Source organism: Bos mutus, chromosome 22 (assembly GCF_027580195.1).
Source record: "Bos mutus isolate GX-2022 chromosome 22, NWIPB_WYAK_1.1, whole genome shotgun sequence".
Lineage (NCBI taxonomy): Eukaryota > Metazoa > Chordata > Mammalia > Artiodactyla > Bovidae > Bos > Bos mutus.
In genome coordinates this window covers 8,141,340-8,163,087 of record NC_091638.1, presented here as the reverse complement: position 1 = coordinate 8,163,087, position 21,748 = coordinate 8,141,340, and the positions used below count along the sequence as shown (strand labels likewise).

The 21,748-nt window shown below is 40.6% G+C and overlaps 1 protein-coding gene across 10 annotated transcripts in view; it reads left to right on the top strand.

The window, feature by feature from the left end:
* Nucleotides 1-246: 246 nt before the first annotated feature.
* CLASP2 (cytoplasmic linker associated protein 2) overlaps nt 247-21,748 on the top strand; it is a 174,508-nt gene continuing 153,006 nt past the window's right edge. For 9 of the 10 annotated variants that reach the window (XM_070359942.1, XM_070359939.1, XM_070359950.1 and 6 more), the window contains exons 1-3: nt 247-666; nt 10,341-10,419; nt 20,741-20,844. In XM_070359942.1, the coding sequence (XP_070216043.1) occupies nt 472-666; nt 10,341-10,419; nt 20,741-20,844 (378 nt within the window). In that variant the 5' untranslated portion in view covers nt 247-471. The remainder of the gene's footprint in view (nt 667-10,340; nt 10,420-20,740; nt 20,845-21,748) is intronic. The other variant, XM_070359944.1, reaches the window with a different exon arrangement.

Below are 21,748 nucleotides of genomic sequence, written 5' to 3'. Positions count from 1 at the left end.
AAGGGCCTAAGATTTTACAAGGCGACGGCTGAGTGCTGAGGTGGCGGCTGGCAGAGAACTGTCGGCTTCCTGGGGGTGCCAACCCAGACCGACCACAACTTCCCCAGAGGCTCCACGACCCCCAGCAGCTCCCGCTGCGGCCGCCGCCTCCGCTAACCTTGTGTGAGGACCAGCGGGCAGGCGGGCGGGCGCTCGCTCGCCGGCGTCGCGCTGACGTCACGCGCGCGCTGACGTCGCCTGCGGCCGCGGCCTCTGAAGCGGGTTGGGGCGCGGGGGGCGCCGAGTTTGACTAGTTTGGGGGGCCGCTGGGTGTCTGGCGCTGCTCCCGCCGCCCGCCGCGGCCCGCGAGCCGCGCCTCGGCCGGACCGAGCGCGTCCCGCCCGTTCCCGCGGGGCCCCGCTCTGGCGGCTGGGCGGCGCTCGGCGAAAGTTGGCCCCTCACGAGCGGGCGGGCGGGCGGGCGGCCGCGGCCATGGAGCCCCGCAGCATGGAGTACTTCAGCGCCCAGGTGCAGCAGAAGGACGTCGGCGGCCGCCTGCAGGTCGGACAGGAGCTGCTGCTCTACCTCGGCGCACCGGGCGCCATCCCGGATCTGGAGGAGGACCTGGCCCGTCTGAGCAAGACGGTCGACGCTCTCACCGGCTGGGTGGGCTCGAGCAACTACCGGGTAAGCGGCGGCTGCGCGGCCTGGCGGGGCACGCCCTCTCCCGCCGGCCCTTTAATCCCGGACGTGCTCGGACGGCCGGGTGGGCCCCCGGGCGGCCCCGGGCACCTCTGGACTTGCCCCCAGCGGCGAGCCTGCCTCTCCGAAAGCTAGCGGGAGCCCACCTTCCCACCAAGACCAACTTTTTCCACGATTGTGAGCAGTGGCAAATTCAGTGATTCCGTGACACCGTGTGGAGTTCCTTGACACTAGGGCATTATGTTTCAACACCTATTTTAAACAATTAGTGATCATTTACATGCGTAAAAGTGTAGCAGACCCTTTATTATACATTCGTACGTACCTGTGTAACACTACCCAGGGTAAGACGTAGGACAGGAAGATTCAGATTTTAAGTTCAAAAGAGATGTCAAGTTAATCCTTTTGAATTAGTATTTTTATCCTACTTAATCGCCTGGTTTCTTTTTTCTTGTATAATATTTTCTGTTTCTGAAAGGTTGTGCTTTTCGTGTCTAAAGCATCTTTAGAGCGTAATAAGGTGCCTGATTAAGTTTACCGTTAAATCTAGTGAAGAGTCTGACTTCATGGCATTATTTATTTGCTTTTCGTTTATAGTCGACGCAAAGCAGTTGAACGCTCTGTGTCATTTTGTTTTGCCGTAGTTAAGGACTGACTCGGATTTGAAACCGTGGCATGGCAGGTTAGCTGATACTGGCAAAAAATAAAAAGATGAGGTACAAGAAGGAATGAGTGTTTCAGAAGAGCCGGTAGTAGGCAGGTTGTAATGTAGCCACGTTGGGAAACCAGGTAAACTTTTTGTAATCAGCCTGTACTGTGGTTTTTAGCAGTAACTTTGCTTTCTAGTCTTCTGGTGGCAGTGTTGCTTTAAAATGCTGGTCCGAGCATCGTGTGGTTGAAGTGATTCTTCTTAGTAACAGATACTTATAACAGCGAATAGGCTGTACTTTGAAATCAATATCATCATAGAGAAGAAAGGGAAACTCTAAAATTATTATGCAGATTTAATGATGAAACTTAAGAGTTTTGGAAGGGTTTGACTTTTTACAAGGATAATAAACAGTTTGAGAATTAACCACCTCAGTGTTCCATTATATACTGCTTCTGTATTACTTTTGAAAACTTTGAGAAAAGTTAATGTTTAAGGATACACCATTACTGTTTAGAGGATTAGTCTTGTTTCTTTGGAAGACACGACCTAAATTTACTTGCACTGTAGGAAGGGCATACGCACTTAAGATAGTTGCTTTTGTGTGGTAGCCGAGGCTGCTGTAGAAAGTTGGCTCTTTGGTAACGCTTATGTCACCCCTATGCTGCCTGTGGTTGAATCGGCACTCCTCAGAGGTGCCATCAGTGAATGACAGTTGAGCAGTCCCATCTCCTGAAACATATTCTTGGCTTCTGTGATTCCACAGTATCCTGCTTTTTCTTTGATGTCTCTGCCCAGAACTTCTACTCATTGCTTTGTTTTTCCTTTAACTGGTCCTTCAGAGTTAGATCCATCAGGGACCTGACTCAAGTTCTTATCTCTACTATACGTTCTCCCCATGCTCCTCTCCCCATGCTCCTCGGTAGACACTGTAGCCTGAGACAGTTTCAGAAATCGGGAGAGAACTCCCATAACCTCAGCTACAGACTTCCTTTTGTGCCCCTGTAACTCTGCCTTTTCTGTTATGGAAGTGAGCCTTTCTCACTTCTACCAGTTCCTCCATATAGGTATTGAAGGCGTGTGTATCCATGCCCTCTTGTCTTCTCAAGGACATGAATTCATCAACTTGGATCTCTCCTGCCTGAATCATTATTCCTCTCCTTTCTACTGAATTCTATAAGACCTTTTCTGACATTGTTCCGGAGAAGGCATTCTAATTAGTTTATTTTAAATTTATATACTGAGTTACCAAGCTGAGTCATCATTTTTTACTGAAGGTACAATGACTATTGAAATCTTTTGAAAAAAAGTGTATCAGTTTTTTGAATATACACACAAATAGAAGTGTACTTAAATTTCAAATTATGCTGAACAAAATAGTTTTTCTTCGGATTTGTTAGTACTACACAATTTGAGTGTCTTTAATAACATTCATTGCTTCAGTGAATTTGAGTGCGTATACTTAATGCTAAGCATTTTTCCAGATATTGAGAACCCACCTATGGACAAGACTAGAAAGGCTTATTCACTCAGCTTCAGTTGGGTGTTAATTAAGGACCTACAATGTGCAGACACTCCTCTGGGCACTTGAGATACAGAAGGGGGTGGTAACCCAGTCCATTATTCTTGCCTGAAGACCCATGGACAGAGGAGCATGGTGGGCTATATATATAGTTCACGGGGTCACAAAGAGTCGGACACAACCGAGCGACTAACATTATTACATGAGGACCTACGATGTACAGATATTCTTCTTGGCACTGGGATACAAGAATGAAAAAACGACAGAAGTCCTTGCCTTTGTGTGCTTGGATTCTCGTGGGGCTGAGGAATAAACAAGATAAATAACTGGAGTCTCTTCTGTTTTAGATGATGATAAATGCTTTGGAGAAAAGCAGTGAAGGGAATAGAAGCATTGGGTAGGATGCAGATGTGTGAATTTTAAGTTGTCGGTGAAGACCTCACTGAGGGGAGTGAGATTGCTGCTGTCACGGAGATCCTATTAGAAAGAGGAAGGCAGATGGGTATACAGATTTGTTCCATGTAATAAGTGCTTATGAATCAACTGATGTGAAAGAATGAGGCGAAGATGAGACTGTTTGGGATGTAAAGGAAGTGAGATGAAATTTGAGTACATTTAGGAAAGAAATATAGGAGTGAAGAATGCCTTTGGGCAGAGGAAACCACAAATGCAGAGAACTTAGTTCTGCTGAGGAACATAAAGTAGGCCAGTGTGGCTAGAGTTTCTAAGTGAGTTGAGGTGTTCAAAGAGGTGAAACTGGGGAGGCAGGTAGAAAGAGCTGTATAGGATTTTATTCTAAATCATTAGAGGGTTTTTACTTAGAGGTTTGGCTGCTTTGTGAGGTGAGTGAAGTGAGGGTAGTTGCTCAGCCGAGTCTGGCTCTTTGTGACCCCATGGACTGTAGCCTACCAGGCTCCTCAGTCCATGGAATTTTCTAGGCAAGAGTACTGGAGTGGTTGCCATCTTTGTGAGGAGTGGACAGTTAAAGCAGCAAAAGAATCGGAGAGTTGGTGGCTCAGACTGGTTAGGTAACAGTGGCAGTACTTGAGAAGTGAGAGATTGGGGTGTGATTTAATGGTAGAGCCAACGGCATTGAGTATGAGGGTTGAGAGAGAGGAATTGGGGGTCACTGCATTGCTTAAGCACTAATAGAGGGTAGTGTTTACTGAAATGGGGAAGACTGAGAAAACCAGTCAGGTGAAGGAAGTAAAAAGTTAGGTTTGAGAAGGTGGTTTGACATCCAAGTTGAGATGTTAAACCAGCAGTTGGGATCTTCAGCTGAGTGGAGAAATCATTAATTGAAGGTTTAAAAATGTGTGGATAGGTATGTACATTATATAAAATATATATGCTCTGGCATTTGATTTTGGTACGTCCTGTGATTTTCAGTTCAGTTCAGCTCGGTTGCTCAGTCGTGTCCGACTCTTTGCGACCCCATGAATCACAGCACACCAGGCCTCCCTGTCCATCACTAACTCCTGAAGTTCACCCGAACTCATGTCCGTTGAGTCGGTGATGCCATCCAGCCATTTCATCCTCTGTCGTTCTGTTCTCCTCCTGCCCCCAATCCCGCCCAGCATCAGAGTCTTTTTCCAATGAGTCAACTCTTGAGGTGGCCAAAAAGCTGAAACTGGAGTTTCAGCTTCAGCGTCAGTCCTTCCAAAGAACATCCAGGACCGATCTGCTTCAGAATGGGCTGGTTGGATCTCCTTGCAGTCCAAGGGACTCTCAAGAGTCTTCTCTAACACCACAGTTCAAAAGCATCAATTCTTCAGCACTCAGCTTTTCTTCACAGTCCAACTCTCACATCCATACATGACCACTGGAAAAATCAAATTTAAAAATGGTGTTATAGCAATAAACCTTGTAAAATGTTCCTTGTAAAATGTAGTTAAATATGATAACCACCATTTAAAGAGCCCTTGGTGAGTACCACGCATTGTCTCTGTGCTTTGTTTCCATTATCTCATTTCATCTTTAAGGTGACCTTAGAAAGCCAGTACTGTTTCCTCATTGTGTAGAAAAGATGTCAGTATTTTGGCTTAGGTCCTAGACCTGGTAAATTGGTAGAGTACTTGAACCAAGGGACATTAGAATTTTCCTTTCCTTTTCTGTACTTTGGTAAACCTCTTCAACATCCTATCACTTGTCATCTCTACTCTTTTTTATTTTGTCTGTCTGTAAATGTCATAAGTAGACTCTGAAAATGGGAAGAACACTAAATAGCATTTATATTATAACTGTGTAGTGCTGGGCTAGTAACATGCTAGGATTTCAAGTCTTTTCTTGTAATACAAAATCACAGCTCTTTTACCATCTGAAGGATGATGCCACCTTCCAGTGTTAGCAAAACCTTGATTGTATATCTTATAAACCATCAATTTCTTACAGTATACTATTTTTTTTGTTTGAAGTCTGTCTGTATATATGGATCTTGTCTTTTTCGCTTGCCTGCCACATTGGAAGAACATCCAGGTTTTTAACTTTTTACTATTCACATTGTTCTTTTGCATTGTCACCTGTATGTGTGTATGAGAGTTCTGTAGGGTAGTGATTGTGAACCCTGTCCAATTTAGTGCCCCCTTTTTTTTTTTTTTTTTTTGGCTGTGCCATGTGGCATGTGGGATCTTAGTTCCCTGACCAGGGATCAAACGCATGCCTCCTGCAATGAAAGTATGGTGTCTTAACCACTAGACTGCCAGGGAAGCTGCCAGCACCCTCTTTTAATGCTCCCCCTTACAATCCTGAAATAAAGTTTATAGATAATACTCAATACACATCATTTTTAAAAATCCCCAGTATGTTCTCACTGTACTATAAAGGAAAATTACATATAGTTACAATGAGATAAAATGTTTCAGTGTATAAATGTGCCAGCCTGATTACCCAGGGAGACATAATGCTAGTCAGATGGCTGCCCCAGTCCATGTTGCTGTAAATGTTACCACTGCCAATTCAGACCACTACTGGTGTGTGGTTGCTGGTGGTTCAGACTTTACAAGTGGCATTACTGTCAGTGATTGTGATATTCTGGAACTCTAAATTCTGAACCTTGTTTCATTCCTTTTGTATAGTTTGTATAATTTCTTTCTTTCTTTACTAATTGTGAAAATAATGAGGTAAAAGTAACTAGCATGCTTCAGTGTTGGCCAGATAGTTTTTATTATCATACGAAGTCTTGCATTTAAATATGTCTAATACATTTCAAGTTCCTTAACCAGGGATTGAACCCATGTCCCCTACAGTGGAAGGGTGGAGTCTTAACCACTGAATCTTCAGGGAAGTTCCCAGTTATTATTCTTACTAATATCCAAACTGTTCTATCAGATGACCCTAAGAATCTTTGGTAGTCTTTGCTCTCCAGTATCATGAGATCATATTCCTGCTCCTGCCCTGGAATCAGCTACTTGGTTCCTTTTTGTGGGAAATGGTATGTGGAAACTACAACGTAGGTGCTCATGGAACTTATTGTTACTCATTTGATCTTTGTTTCTAGATTTTTTAATTTTAAAGAATAATATTTCTTCAGTTCATACTGATATTCAGATTCAAGACTGCAGTTTTTGCTATTTTTATATATCTTCCATCTATATCTCCTTTTATCAACAGAAATTCTAAATAACATTGACAGTTTCTCTTTGGCAGAGTTTTGTTTTTGTCTTTAGGGTATATCCCACTAGAGAGGGACAGTCAAATTGCTTTATTTTAGTCACTTGGAATAGTCTTCTGTGTGGTTATGCTGTTAATTGAGTATACATTGCAGTTTACTTGGGCTTCCTGGTGGCTCAGATGGTTAAGAATCTACCTGCAGTGTGGGAGACCTAGGGTTGATCCCTGGGTCGAGAAGATCCCTAGAGAAAGCAATGGCAACCCACTCCAGGATTCTTGGCTGGAGAATTCCGTGGATAGAGGAGCCTGGGTGGGCTACAGAGTTCATGGGGTCTCAAAGAGTTGGACATGACTGAGTGACTAACATCCCATTATGTTTACTTATTTTATTTCATTTTCAATGAAATTAGTTATTGCTGCAAAGAAGGTATATTCAAAGTAGTCTGTTTTCTTTGTCTGTGACTTATACCCTATTCCCAGCCATAAAATTTTTTTTTCTGATTATCTTTCCATTGTTGTTATTTTTTAAACATTCATAACTATATCCCTTAATATTTGTAGCCCTCCTTTAAAATTTCTTTTAATTAAAATTTTTTAATTGGAGGAAAATTGCTTTACCACATTGTGTTACTTTCTACTACGTGAATCAGCTCTAAGTATACATATATTCCCTTGCTGTTGAGCCTCCCTTCCACCCCCGACCTGTAGTCCCATTTTTAAATATATATTAAATATGTGTCTCTCCAACTTGCTTTTTTCACTTAATGTATCTTGGAGTTCATTGCAAAGCAAAAGTTGGGTAGCCCTCAGTTTTATTTTTAGTGTCATAGTACTCAGTAGTGTGGATGGACCATAATTTTTGAATCTGTCTCATACTGATGAACGTTTGGGTAGTTTCCAGTCTCTTGCATTAGTCTTTTTGTGTCTTCTCATAATTTTGCTGGTGTATCTTCAGGATAGATTCCTAAGTGAGTTCTTACTAAGAGTGTGTGTTTTTCCTGCTGATTTCAGATATTGCTTTCATCATCTATGAAATTTTGTGTATGAGTGTGACTGTGCACTTCCAGTTAAGATTTTAATAGCTTTATTGATGTAATTCACATGTTACACGGTTCCCTTGTTTCAGATGCACACCTCATTGTTTTTTAGTGTATTTGCAGGTATGCATGACCGTCAGCACAGTCGATTTTGGAGCATTTTCATTACCTCAAAAAAACCCCCTGTACCATTTAGCTGTTACCTCCACTAGCCCTAAGCACTACTCGTCTCCTTTCTCTCTGTTTGGATTTGTTTGTTCTGGACATTTCTGAGAAGTTGAGTCACACAACATGTAGCCATTCGTGTCTGGCTTTTTCACTCCTTAGAATGTTTTCAAGGTCTGCCCATGTTGTAGCTTGTGTTGGTCATTACCCTGCTGTGTGCCTAGTCGCTCAGTCAGGTCCGACCCTTTGCACCTCCATGGACTGTAGCTCGCCAGGCTCCCCTGTCCCTAGGGATTCTCCAGGCAGGAATACTGGAGTGGGTTGCCATGCCCTCCAGGGGATCTTCCCAACCCTCGTCCCCCGCATTGCAGGCAGATTCTTTACTGTCTGAGTCACCGTGAAGCCCATCAGTCATTACTGTTTATGGCCAAATTGTATTTGATTGCATGCATATACCACATTTTGTTTATTTACCAATCTGATGGCCATTTGGGCTTTTCTACCTTTGGGCTGTGATGAATGATGTATAATGACATTGGCATGCAAGCATCTATGTCCTGCTTTAATCCCTTTGGGTATATACCTAGGAGTGGAATTGTTGAGTCCTCATTGTTTCTGCACCCACCCCCCAACTTTGTTGTTGTTGTTCAGTTGCTAAGTCGTGTTTGACTCTTTGTGACCCCATAGACTGCAGCGTGCCAGGCTCCTCTGTCCTCCTCTATCTCCTGGAGTTTGTTCACATTCATGTTCATTCAGTCAATGATGCTATCTAACCATCTCATCCTCTGCTGCCCCCTTCTTTTGCCTTCAGTCTTTCCCAGCATCAGGGTCTTTTCCATTGAGTTGACTCTTCACATCAGGTGGCCAAAGTACAAGAGCTTCAGCTTCTGCATCTGTTGTTCCAGTAGATATTCAGGGTTGATCTCCTTTAGGATTGCCTGGTTGGATATCCTTGCAGTCCAAGGGACTCTCCAGAGTCTCCTCCAGCACCACGATTCGAAAGCATTGATTCTTCAGCGCTCAGCCTTCTTTATGGTCCAACTCTCACATCCATACATGACTACTGGACAAACCATAGCTTTGACTAGATGGACCTTTCTCAGCAAAGTGGTGTCTCTGCTTTTTAATATGCTGTCTAGGTTTGTCATAGCTTTTCTTCCAAGGAGCAAGCATCTTTTAATTTCATGGCTGCAGTCACTATCCACAGTGATTTTTGGAGCCCAAGAAAATAAAATCTGTCACTGCTTCCACTTTTTCCTCTTCTATTTGCCATGAAATGATGGGACTAGATGCCATGATCTTAGTTTTTTGAATGTTGAGTTTGAAGACAGACTTTTCACTCTTGTCTATCACCCTCATCAAGAGGCTCTTTTAGTTCTTTATTTTTTGCCATTAGAGTAGTATCATCTATATATCTGTGGCTGTTGATACTTCTTGCAGTCTTGATTCCAGCTTGTAAATCCTCTACATACACTTTAGGCTGTCTCTTTTTTCTTGTACTTCAGAGAGGGGTTTTCTCCTTTCCCCAGTGGTAAACTGCGGTTGCTTCTTCTTACCTTGCTGCCTCGTTTATGAGTAGTGGGGCTATTCTGTTTTCCTGGCCCAGCTTCAGTCTTAGGAACCCTCTGTCCCTGACCCTTAAGGTAAAGCTCTGTCAGAAATCCTGTCCCTCCTCACCTGGAGAGCTTTAACCACGAGAGCCCAGCGTGGTTTCCTGCTCCTGCCCTTGAAGTAGAAGGCTTTTTTTTTTTTCCCTTTTCTCTTAGTAGTTGTTAGTTTTTACCTCTGTCAGGAGGATAACAGTGTTTCTCTTTCCATCTGTAGCTTCAAACTTTTGTTTCTTATAGGACAAGGAGCTGGAAAAGGTTTGTGATTTGCTTGCAGAGGTAGCTACTCGTTTCTACCAAGACTTGTAACTACCAAGAGACTTTCTCTGATCTCCCGCCCTGTTCTCAGTCTTAATTGTGAGTGTCTAGTGGAGGTTTGTGGAGAAAGCCTGCAAGTAGACGTGAACTCTCCTTGTGTCTGCCGCTAATAGGTTTCTGTATTTTCACGCTAACCCACACTCAGGTATTAACAAGGAGTTGAATATACCTGAATTCTTTTTACCCACTTGTACTGTGGCTTCATCTTATGTCCTCTTCCACATGTGACCTACTGCTTATGTCTCATCTCTCCTTGGCATCTGTCTTTCCTTAAGATTTCAAGCTAGATGATGATTCTACAACCATAGCTTTCTAAATGGATTCAAGAATAGTTACGGTTTTGTAGATTATTTGGCTTTTTCTTGTTTACAGTGGGAGTGATCATTGTTTCCAGTTTCTTCATCCTAGACAGAAGCTGGAATTCCTCTGTAATGAAATGTGCTGTTTTTGCTTAAATGTTTCATTTAAGAAACATTTCAACATTACAGGAAACTTGCAGATATAGTCCGTGAACTCCTGTGTACCCTTTACCTAATTCAGCAGTTATTAATATTTTGCCAAATAGGCTATATCACTATCTTCCTGCATTTGCATATTATTATTGTTATTGGCCATTTAAGAATAGCATGCCCTAAGCTCATGACTGTTCACCCTGAATATTTCAGTGGTAATAGATGAAGAACTTTATGTCACAGTTACATATTGTTATACATCTGTAATTTGTATTCATTAAAATTTCTTTCTATCTGTAGGTCTCATTAATGGGATTGGAAATTTTAAGTGCCTTTGTGGACAGATTATCAACACGATTTAAGTCCTATGTAGCAATGGGTAAGTTCATTTTATTTACAAATTATTTTAGTGTTTCACATACTGACTTTTTCATAGTTTTTGTTTAACAGAATTAGTTCTCTGTAAATGCACAAATGTAATTGTATACAATTCAGAGATCTACTACTTAATATTTTAATTTGCTGAGACATGAAAGATTTTCAGTTCAGTTCAGTTCAGTTGCTCAGTTGTGTCCGACTTTTTGCAACCCCATGAATCACAGCCCACCTCCAGGCCTCCCTGTCCATTACCAGCTCCCGGAGTTCACTCAAACTCATGTCCATCGAGTCGGTGATGCCATCCAGCCATCTCATCCTCTGTTGTCCCCTTCTCCTCCTGCCCCCAATCCCTCCCAGCATCAGGGTCTTTTCCAATCAGTCAACTCTTTGTTTGCATGAGGTGGCAAAAGTATTGGAGTTTCAGCTTCAGCATCAGTCCTTCCAGTGAACACCCAGGACTGATGGACTGGTTGGATCTCCTTGCAGTCCAAGGGACTCTCAAGAGTCTTCTCCAACACCACAGTTCAGAAGCATCAATTCTTTGGCCCTCAGCTTTCTTCACAGTCCAGCTCTCACATCCATACATGACCACTGGAAAAACCATAGCTTTGACTAGATGGACCTTTGTTGGCAAAGTAGTATCTTTGCTTTTCAATATACTATCTAAGTTGGTCATAACTTTCCTTCCAAGGAGTAAGGTCTTTTAATTTCATGGCTGCAGTCACCATCTTCAGTGATTTTGGAGCACAAAAAAATAAAATTTGACACTGTTTCCACTGTTTCCCCATCTATTTCCCATGAAGTGATGGGACCAGATGCCATGATCTTCGTTTTCTGAATGTTGAGCTTAAAGCCAACTTTTTCACTCTCCTCTTGCACTTTCATCAAGAGGCTCTTTAGTTCCTCTTCACTTTCTGCCATAAGGGTGGTGTCATCTGCATATCTGAGGTGATTGATAAATCTCCTGGCAATCTTGATTCCAGCTTGTGTTTCTTCCAGCCCAGCGTTTCTCATGATGTACTCTGCATGTAAATTAAATAAGCAGGGTGACAATATACAACCTTGATGTACTCTTTTTCCTAATTGGAACCAGTCTGTTGTTCTATGTCCGGTTCTAACTGTTGCTTCCTGACCTGCATATAGGTTTCTCAAGAGGCAGGTCAGGTGGTCTGGAAGCCTATTTAAATAAATATGTTTCCTTTGAGACAAACACAAAAGCAAAAAAATTATCGAATATACATCTAATAGATTTTTACTTCTTATTTCAATTTTTTTTTACTGTATCTTTTACTTTTTTGTAACATATTAATAATTTGTAACATAATTTGCAGCACCACTTTTCAGTCTTATCTGTGGTGAAGGACCAGTTTTTTCATTGCTAGTCTATTGCAGACCAGTATTTTATAAAATACAGTACAAATAAATTATAGTGAAATGAAATGAAAAAAAATACAAGGCTCAGTTTTTATTGTGAGAGTCAACAAATGTAAAATTTACTTTGGTCATATTGTTTCCAAACCGTGTTTTAGAAACACTCACTGTCTTGACCACAAGATGTTTGTAGACTGGCCCTGGGCTGCTGGCCGTGCTCCGACCAGCACTTGTGGTGTGTCTGCAGTCCAGAGTGCTGCGCCGCTGTCACACTTGTGTATAGAAGTTAGGTGGCAGACTGGGCTTGACTTGCCTTTTCAACCGAAGTGACCTTTGTGTGCCTTCTGGAGTGCTTCAGTGAGTGGATTTGGTCCTATTATATAGAAATGTATTTAAGGATAGCCTCAGATGTTTGTGATTTCTTTTATGGATTCAGTTAATGCCTCACAGTGTACCATCATCCTTATTTTCAAATTATCTTTTGTCAGCTTCATGTTCAGTATACCACTCAATTCTGCCAATATATGCCTTTATTTTTACTGCCTCTCCTTTCAACGGAAGTATGTTAGTAACTGTCCCTATCTGTATTATTTCCTTTTTAATCAATCAGATCAGATCAGTCGCTCAGTTGTGTCCGACTCTTTGCGACCCCATGAATCGCAGCACGCCAGGCCTCCCTGTCCATCACCAACTCCCGGAGTTCACTCAGACTCACGTCCATCGAGTCAGTGATGCCATTCCAGCCATCTCATCCTCAGTCTTCCCCTTCTCCTCCTGCCCCCAATCCCTCCCAGCATCAGAGTCTTTTCCAATGAGTCAACTCTTCGCATGAGGTGGCCAAAGTACTGGAGTTTCAGCTTTAGCATCATTCCTTCCAAAGAAATCCCAGGGCTGATCTCCTTCAGAATGGACTGGTTGGATCTCCTTGCAGTCCAAGGGACTCTCAAGAGTCTTCTCCAACACCACAGTTCAAAAGTATCATTTCTTCGGCACTCAGCCTTCTTCACAGTCCAACTCTCACATCCATACATGACCACAGGAAAAACCATAGCCTTGACTAGACAAACCTTTGTTGGCAAAGTAATGTCTCTGCTTTTGAATATGCTATCTAGGTTGGTCATAACTTTCCTTCCAAAGAGTAAGCGTCTTTTAATTTCATGCCTGCAGTCACCATCTGTAGTGATTTTGGAGCCCAGAAAAATAAAGTCTGACACTGTTTCCACTGTTTCCCCATCTATTTCCTATGAACTGGTGGGACCGGATGCCATGATCTTCGTTTTCTGAATGTTGAGCTTAAAGCCAACTTTTTCACTCTCCACTTTCACTTTCATCAAGAGGCTTTTGAGTTCCTCTTCACTTTCTGCCATAAGGGTGGTGTCATCTGCATATCTGAGCTTATTGATATTTCTCCCGGCAATCTTGATTCCAGCTTGTGTTTCTTCCAGTCCAGCGTTTCTCATGATGTACTCTGCATATAAGTTAAATAAACAGAGTGACAGTATACAGCCTTGATGTACTCCTTTTCCTATTTGGAACCAGTCTGTTGTTCTATGTCCAGTTCTAACTGGTGCTTCCTGACCTGCACACAGATTTCTCAAGAGGCAGGTCAGGTAGTCTGGTATTCCCATCTCTTTCAGAATTTTCCACAGTTTATTGTGATCCACACAGTCAAAAGGCTTTGGCATAGTCAATAAAGCAGAAATAGATGTTTTTCTGGAACTCTCTTGCTTTTTCCATGATCCAGCAGATGTTGGCAATTTGATCTCTGGTTCCTCTGCCTTTCTAAAACCAGCTTGAACATCAGGAAGTTCATGGTTCACATATTGCTGAAGCCTGGCTTGGAGAATTTTGAGCATTACTTTACTAGCATGTGAGATGAGTGCAATTGTGCAGTAGTTTGAGCATTCTTTGGCATTGCCTTTCTTTGGGATTGGAATGAAAACTAATACCTGGTTCCAATTCAATCTTTGTATGAATTGCTTCTGAAAAGATGATTTTTGAAACTGTCAATCTCCTGGTTAAAATCCTATGATAGATGTTAACATGTGTTACTTGCTTATGTCTTATCTTAAAGTAATTTGAATTAACATTTAGGAAATTTTACATAAAAATTCATATTTGCAGCTTGTCTTGAAAAATTGGCCAATGCAGCAACCCTGATCGTCTTTGCATTCCCACATACTAATATCTATAGAAGCTCTGCTGTAGCTTCCTCTTTGGGTCACGGGCTTTCCAGCCCTTAAGTTCCTGCCATTTCCTCTTGTCTCCTCATAACTGGAATCTTGGTTATAGTACACAGGTTGGAATACTGCAGTTCTTGGATCTGGTTCGTTTTTGGTGTTTCTGGCACCTCCTTGACTGTAGGCATCTGAATTTGTGACCCCTGCCCTGTTAGTTTTGCAGACAATATTTCAGACTTCAGAGTAATTCTGGGTATTCCATATCTCACTTACTTCTCACACATAACCAGATGTAGTTTGATGTATGTACTGACTGCTGGAATTTAGGTACTGTGGAAATAATAGGACCAGAATCCTCATTTGCTGCCTCCCAGGACTATCCTGTTTTTAAAACTTACTTCTGATTTTGCTGTCCTTGGAGTTTCAGTCTTCTCAGCCCGTATGACTCTTCTCCACCTCAGCAGCCTTATTTATCTGTGATCGTCAGTAAATAGTGTCCACTTTTGTTAATCAAAAACTTGCTCACTCTTGTTAGTTCTGGCTTAACTTGTTTATGCCTCTGCTATGCTGTTTTTTCTTTTTCAAATCTTCTTTTCTCCAGGGTCCTTCCTTTCTCTTTTAATGATTTACTTCTGATTTTAGTATGTAGGGGTTTTTCAGATTAATCTCACCCAGTACTGAATTTTTCTTTACTTCATGATTCTATACCCTTAAAAATTAATTACATTAAGTTGTTTTTGTTGGCTAGTGCTTTTTGTATATATTTCCCACATAACTACATAGTCTTATGTGTATAGCTTTTTATCTGTTAATCTCTTACTCTTTTTGTTTACCCCTATGCATTTACTGTTAGTGTTGTTTTCACTTTAAACCCTAAGTGTTCATTATTGTTCTTAGTGAAACGTGAGCTTGTTATTATTTCAGAGTCAGTGTGATGTAATAGGAATATTTAATCACAGTTTTGCTACCATTTATTGAATGCCTATTTTTTATCCATTTACTGGGCTTCTCTGCTTTACATAAATGAAAGTTTATCCTCAAATAATTATTTCTAATTTGTGTGACAAATTACCTCTACAAGATAGGCTGTAGTGTATCTTTGTGCTCTTAGAGAAATATATTACTAGACTAAGAATCCCAGAGTTGACTTGAAGAATCTGCCTGCAATGCAGGAGACCCGGGGTCTATCCCTGGGTTGGGAAGAGCCCCTCGAGAAGAGAATGACTACCCAGTCCACTATTCTTGCCTGGAGAATTCCACATCGAACATGACTAAGCAACTAACACTTTCTTGTTTTACTCCGTCTTAAATCTCAGCCAAACCATTTTAGAAGCCTTTCCTTGAAAGGAAATTGAATTCAGTTATGTTTTGGAGGGTTTTTTTTTTTTGATAACGTAACCTGTAACCTTGGATATATGTAACTTGATATGAGTGATACTGTTTTTCTTTTGATACACTTAGGTTATTAACTATTGTTACAGATATTTTTAATCTTTTTATAGTAATAGTGAAGTTTTAGGAAAATTGGGATCCATGGTCAGTTCTAGTACCAAAAAGAGTATGGACTCTATTAATGTAATTCATTAGTATATTTACATTTTCTTTTGTTGCTAGATGTTTTATGGAAAAATTAAATGTTCAAACCTCCCCAAAACACAATTTAATTTAACACTGACCACCGGCCTTGGTTATTTTTTGTCTGTCCCCTCCCTGCTACTACCACCCTTGGTCATGCAGGTTGCAGGATCCTAGTTCCCCAACCGCGGATTGAACCTGGCCCCTTGGCAGTGAAAACAGGGAGTCCTAACTACTGGACTGCCAGGGAACTTTATGAAAACAAAATCCAGTAAAGATATTTAAAGATATTTACAAATCTTAAACAGATAAGTTTTAGTCCAAAATGATGTTGTAGAAAGTATTAGAGCAGTCAGGGTACATGGTCCTCAGCTTTGCATCTTGTAAATGGTTTGCATCTTATACAATGCTAAGAGAATGCTAAGAGAATAAAATAATACAGCTATGCTTCGTGTTTATACTAACTAATAAAATATACTAACTCCTTTCATGTTTCACTGTCCAAATTCCAGTCTATGATAAATGTATTTATTTGTTTAACAAGTTCTTTTTGAGAGTTTACAGTGAAAAGCTCTGTTTTGGATTCCCGGTGATTATTGATTGCGTATGTTGAATAATACATAATTTGGAGGTCATTATATACAGGTCTGTCAGGAAGAGTGCTGACACTTCTGAATGCTTGTTATGGTCTTGGCACAGGTGCTTTTTACCAGTTTTACTTATTCTCTCACTCGCCATCTGAGGTATAGACCGGATCCCTCCTTATTTTACAGACGAGAAAATCTTTGAACTAAGAGAAGTTTCCTATCTTACGTAAACAAATAACCAGTAGAGCTAGAAATAAATCTTGTTCTATTTGACTCCAAGAGTATATATATTAAAAAGGGATTCTAGTGCAAAATATTTATGAAATTTTGTTAATAGCTGTAAGTCTGCAGTTTATGTAGTGTGAAGTTTTTTGATTTTGTTGTTTATATTTTATAAATTTTAGTTTTTAAATTGAAGTGAGCTCCTGTTTGTGTCAAATTTTTTTTTTGACTGCAGTTTAGGAGATCTCAGATCTCCCACCAGGTATAAAACCCTGTAGTGGAAGCAAGTAGTCTTAACCACTGGACCACCAGGAAAGTCCCTTTATTTTCTCTTTGGAGTTAAACTCAACCACTCAGGAATGATGTGTCTATTTTTATTTTCCCATTGTTGTCATGTGGTTGTTAATACACATACACACACACCACCTCAGGTACAAATAAATGGAATTAATTATGACCGTGACCTAGAAGATTACTTAAATCCTGGTTTTCACTACTTGCTACTTGTGTGACCTTGATCCAGGTACTTAAAATGACTCTGGACCTTCTTCATCCAATGGACCTACTCTATTTCATAGGGTTGTTATGAGGATTAAATGAGATAATTCAGTGCTTCAATTCAGTTCAGTCGCTCAGTCGTGTCAGACTCTTTGTGACCCCATGAACCGCAGCACTCCAGGCCTCCCTCTCCATCACCAACTCCCAGAGTCTACCCAAACTCGTGTCCATTGAGTCGGTAATGCCATCCAACCATCTCATCCTCTGTCATCTCTTTCTCCTCCTGCCCTCAATCTTTCCCAGCATCAGGATCTTTTCCAGTGAGTTAGCTCTTTGCATCAGGTGGCCAAAGTATTAGAGTTTCAACTTCAACATCAGTCCTTCCAAAGAGCACCCAGGACTGATCTCTTTTAGGATGGACTGGTTGGATCTCCTTGCAGTCCAAGGGACTCTCAAAAGTCTTCTCCAACACTGCAGTTAAAAAGCATCAATTCTTCGGCGCTCAGCTTTTTTTATAGTCCAACTCTCACATCCATACATGACTACTGGAAAAACCATAGCCTTGAATAGACAGACTTTGTTGTCTCTGCTTTTCAATATGCTATCTTGGTCGGTCATAACTTTCCTTCCAAGGAGTAAGCGTCTTTTAATTTCATGGCTATAGTCACCATCTGCAGTGATTTTGGAGCACAAAATATAAAATCAGCCACTATTTCTACTGTTTCCCCATCTATTTGCCATGAAGTGATGGGACCAGATGCCATGATCTTCGTTTTCTGAATGTTGAGCTTTAAGCCAACTTTTTCACTCTCCACTTTCACTTTCATCAAGAGGCTTTTTAGTTCCTCTTCACTTTCTGCCATAAGGGTGGTGTCATCTGCATATCTGAGGTTATTGATACTTCTCCCGGCAATCTTGATTCCAGCTTGTGCTTCTTCCAGCCCAGCGTTTCTCATGATGTACTGTGTATATAAGTTAAATAAGCAGGGTGACGATATAAGCCTTGACATACTCCTTTTCCTATTTGGAACCAGTCTGTTGTTCTATGTCCAGTTCTAACTGTTGCTTCCTGACCTGCATACAGATTTCTTAAGAGGCAGGTCAGGTGGTCTGGTTTTCCCATCTCTTTCAGAATTTTCCACAGTTTATTGTGATCCACACAGTCAAAGGCTTTGGCATAGTCAGTAAAGCAGAAATAGATGTTTTTCTGGAACTCTCTTGCTTTTTCGATGATCCAACAGATGTTGGCAATTTGATCTCTGGTTCCTCTGCCTTTTCTAAAACCAGCTTGAACATCTGGAAGTTCACAGTTCACATATTACTGAAGCCTGGCTTGGAGAATTTTGAGCATTACTTCACTAGTGTGTGAGATGAGTGCAATTGTGCGGTAGTTTGAGCATTCTTTGGCATTGCCTTTCTTTGGGATTGGAATGAAAACTGACCTTTTCCAATCCTGTGGCCTCTGCTGAGTTTTCCATATTTGCTGGGCATATTGAGTGCAGCACTTTCATAGCATCATCTTTTAGGATTTGAAATAGCTCAACTGAAATTCCGTCACCTCCACTAGCTTTGTTCGTAGTGATGCTTCCTAAGGCCCTCTTGACTTCACATTCCAGGATGTCTGGCTCTAGGTGATTGATCACGCCATCGTGATTATCTGGGTCATGAAGATCTCTTTTGTACAGTTCTTCTGTGTATTCTTGCCACCTCTTCTTAATATCTTCTGCTTCTGTTAGGTCCATACCATTTCTGTCCTTTATTGAGCCCATCTTTGCTTGAAATATTTTCTTGAAGAGATCTCTAGTCTTTCCCATTCTGTTGTTTTCCTCTGTTTCTTTGCATTGATTGCTAAGGAAGGCTTTCTTATCTCTCCTTGCTATAGTACATAATAATATCTAACATTTATTAAATGTTTTGTTTTGTCTCTGTCTGTCCAAAGCTGTCAGAACCAGAGTCCCACAGTAGCCAATTCTGTAGATGTGGGAGAACTTCTCTAGTGTTAACAATATATGTCTAAGCAAGATGAGAAGGATTCGGACTTTGCTAGTGGCCCATTGTCTAGGACTGCCCTCCAAATACAGGGGACCCAGTTTCAATCCCTGGTCAGGGAACTAGATGCTACATGCAGCAACTAAAGATCCTGCATGCCACAGCTAAGACCCAGCAGAGCCAAATAAGTAAATAAGTTTAAAAAAATTAAAAAAAGATGAGAAGGATTTATATTGTTTCAACTGACAGATACTTCAGTTGCCTCATGGTTAGGGTTATGATTTTTATTATGGCAAAGATTTTGTTTCCTTAAATAATCATTTCCTTGATTAAGCTTAGATATTTGGATGATCATTCCATTTTGCATGGTTGGCTTTTCATTTTCTTCCAAAAAGGATGTGTTTCTTCTTCCCTTAAATGTTGTTAATCATCATTATATCAATTCTGATTGTTACACTGTAGACAGTGTTACATTGTAGACTACGTTGGCATCACATTAGCTACACATTTAATTGTATGTCTGTAAATAACTAGAGTAATTAGGCCTCAGCCTCTGTGGCCTCAGAGAAAGGAAGGCTGTAGCTGTAAGATCACAGTAAAAACAAAAGAAGTTAATATCTGTGCTTTTGAACCTGTAGGCTGATGGGAGCAGTAGGGGACCCATTTGATGTTTACCCAGTGTCCCTCACTTTCTGAGTTGTTTACATGTATCTCAGTAATCTGAGGTGAGTACTGCTCCAGACATTTATGGGTTGAGGAGATAAAGACAAAAAGATTAAGTAGTTTGGTCACACACCTGATATCACCACACTAAGTGATAGTGGTAACTTGCTGCTGCTGCTGCTGCTGCTGCTGAGTTGCTTCAGTCGTGTCCGACTCTGTGCGACCCATAGACGGCAGCCCACCAGGCTCCGCCGTCCCTGGGATTCTCTAGGCAAGAACACTGGAGTGGGTTGCCATTTCCTTCTCCAATGCATGAAAATGAAAAGTGAAAGTGAAGTCGCGCCATCATGTCTGACTCTTAGCAACCCTATAGACTGCAGCCTACCAGGCTCTTCCGTCCATGGGGTTTTCCAGGCAAGAGTACTGGAGTGGGGTGCCATTGCCTTCTCCAAATGGTAATTTAAGGGATTACAAAAATATAATTTTGACTATGAGGTGTTTTTACCCTATGGGCTGACTACAGCCCATAACTTCAGTTCTAGCCACCCTCCCATTTGCTCCTTCCCCACCCTCAATAGGTATGATTTCTTCACAGTGCTTTGTTGAGTTATAGTTATGGAAGCCTGTTCCATGAAAACTCTCCAGGAATGGACTCTAACCTGCCTTTCCAGCCGTCTTTCTTGGAATAGTGCCAGAGGCTTGGATATAGTAGAGAAGGACCTCAGTCTCATGGACCAGGCTTTTTTTTTTTTGTCATTTGAGTAATACATTGTACATATAGAAGAATACATATCAAGCATGTACAATTTAAGGAATAATTGTAAAACCAACAACTGTCTATGCCCAGGTCAAAAAACTAGAACTCTTCCAGTTCCTTATAAGTGCTTTCCTGTAGACACCTCCCACTATTTACCAGAGGTGACTATTGTCATGACCTTGGGATAATCATTCCCTTGCTGCTCTGTAGCACTTAACCATCTATATGAATCTCTAGACAGAATAATAGTAAGTTTTGCCTGTTTTTTGAATATTATTAAGTGGATATCATACCGTATGTATTCTTATGAAACTTTGCTTTTCAGTTATTTTTGATTGGAGTCATGGATAGAGAACTTGAAACAGTTTGCTTCATAACTTTTCATTATGGAAATAATTGATGCCTGTAATTTTGTAAAGTACAGTTCATAAATGGAGATGAATTATAAATATTTATTCTTTTCTCTCCTCATTTCTCTAGTTATTGTAGCTTTAGTAGACAGAATGGGAGATGCCAAAGACAAGGTTCGAGATGAAGCTCAGACTCTGATACTGAAATTAATGGATCAGGTAGCACCACCTATGGTAAGCCTGCATTTTAAAGTTCAGATTCTGCTCATTGATGATTAACTAACAGTAAAGATAGGTGGTAATCACAGCAAGTCAATAAAGCCCCAGGGATGTGAAACTTAGAATTTTAAACAGTGAATTATTGCTAATGCTTTAAAGACATTGAAATTTTTAAAAAGTTGTCAGTATTTAACTGCTTGATTTTTTGGGTTTTCTTTTTCTTATTTTCTGCTCTTTAATGCTTTTTCAAAAAGCTAACTTACAGATTTCAGTGATTTGACAGTGTACTGATTATATTATTTGTTAGGATTTTCTGGTTTTCACTACCTGCAAATTATATTGGTGTTCAGTGAGGGTTATATGAGTTTCTGAAGCCCTTACTGAGACAGGGAGAAAATTTTTATTGTAACAAGTGGTTGTTAGTTATATAAGGCATATGTTAGATGATAGTACCTGTGTTTTATGAATGTGGTAGAAAAAAATTGGTCTTATGGATGTATTTTGAAGGAGGAGTAAAGTGACATGTAAACAAATATTTAAAGAGTAGCTCACTTTTAGTGGGAAAAAAATCAGTTTACAAAATATACAATGATACTGTGTTATTTAAAATACAATATAAGAATTGTATTATGTATATTTTATTTAAAAAATCTGGAGAATTGAGTTGTAAAAGTAGACTTCCTCTGTTTTTTTATACCCTAGAATATAAAGATATAAATATGTATATAAGTCCTTATTTATAACTTGGTGAGTATCCTTTGACACTTGCTTAGCAATTCAATTTTAACTTGTTTTTGACATGCTATTGTTACAATGAGTGCTATAAAGGGCATCCTTATGTCTTTGGACATAAACGTAAGTATAGAGAAGTGTTCTGACATGGTGTTAATAGGTCAGGTTATTCACATTTAAGACTTTT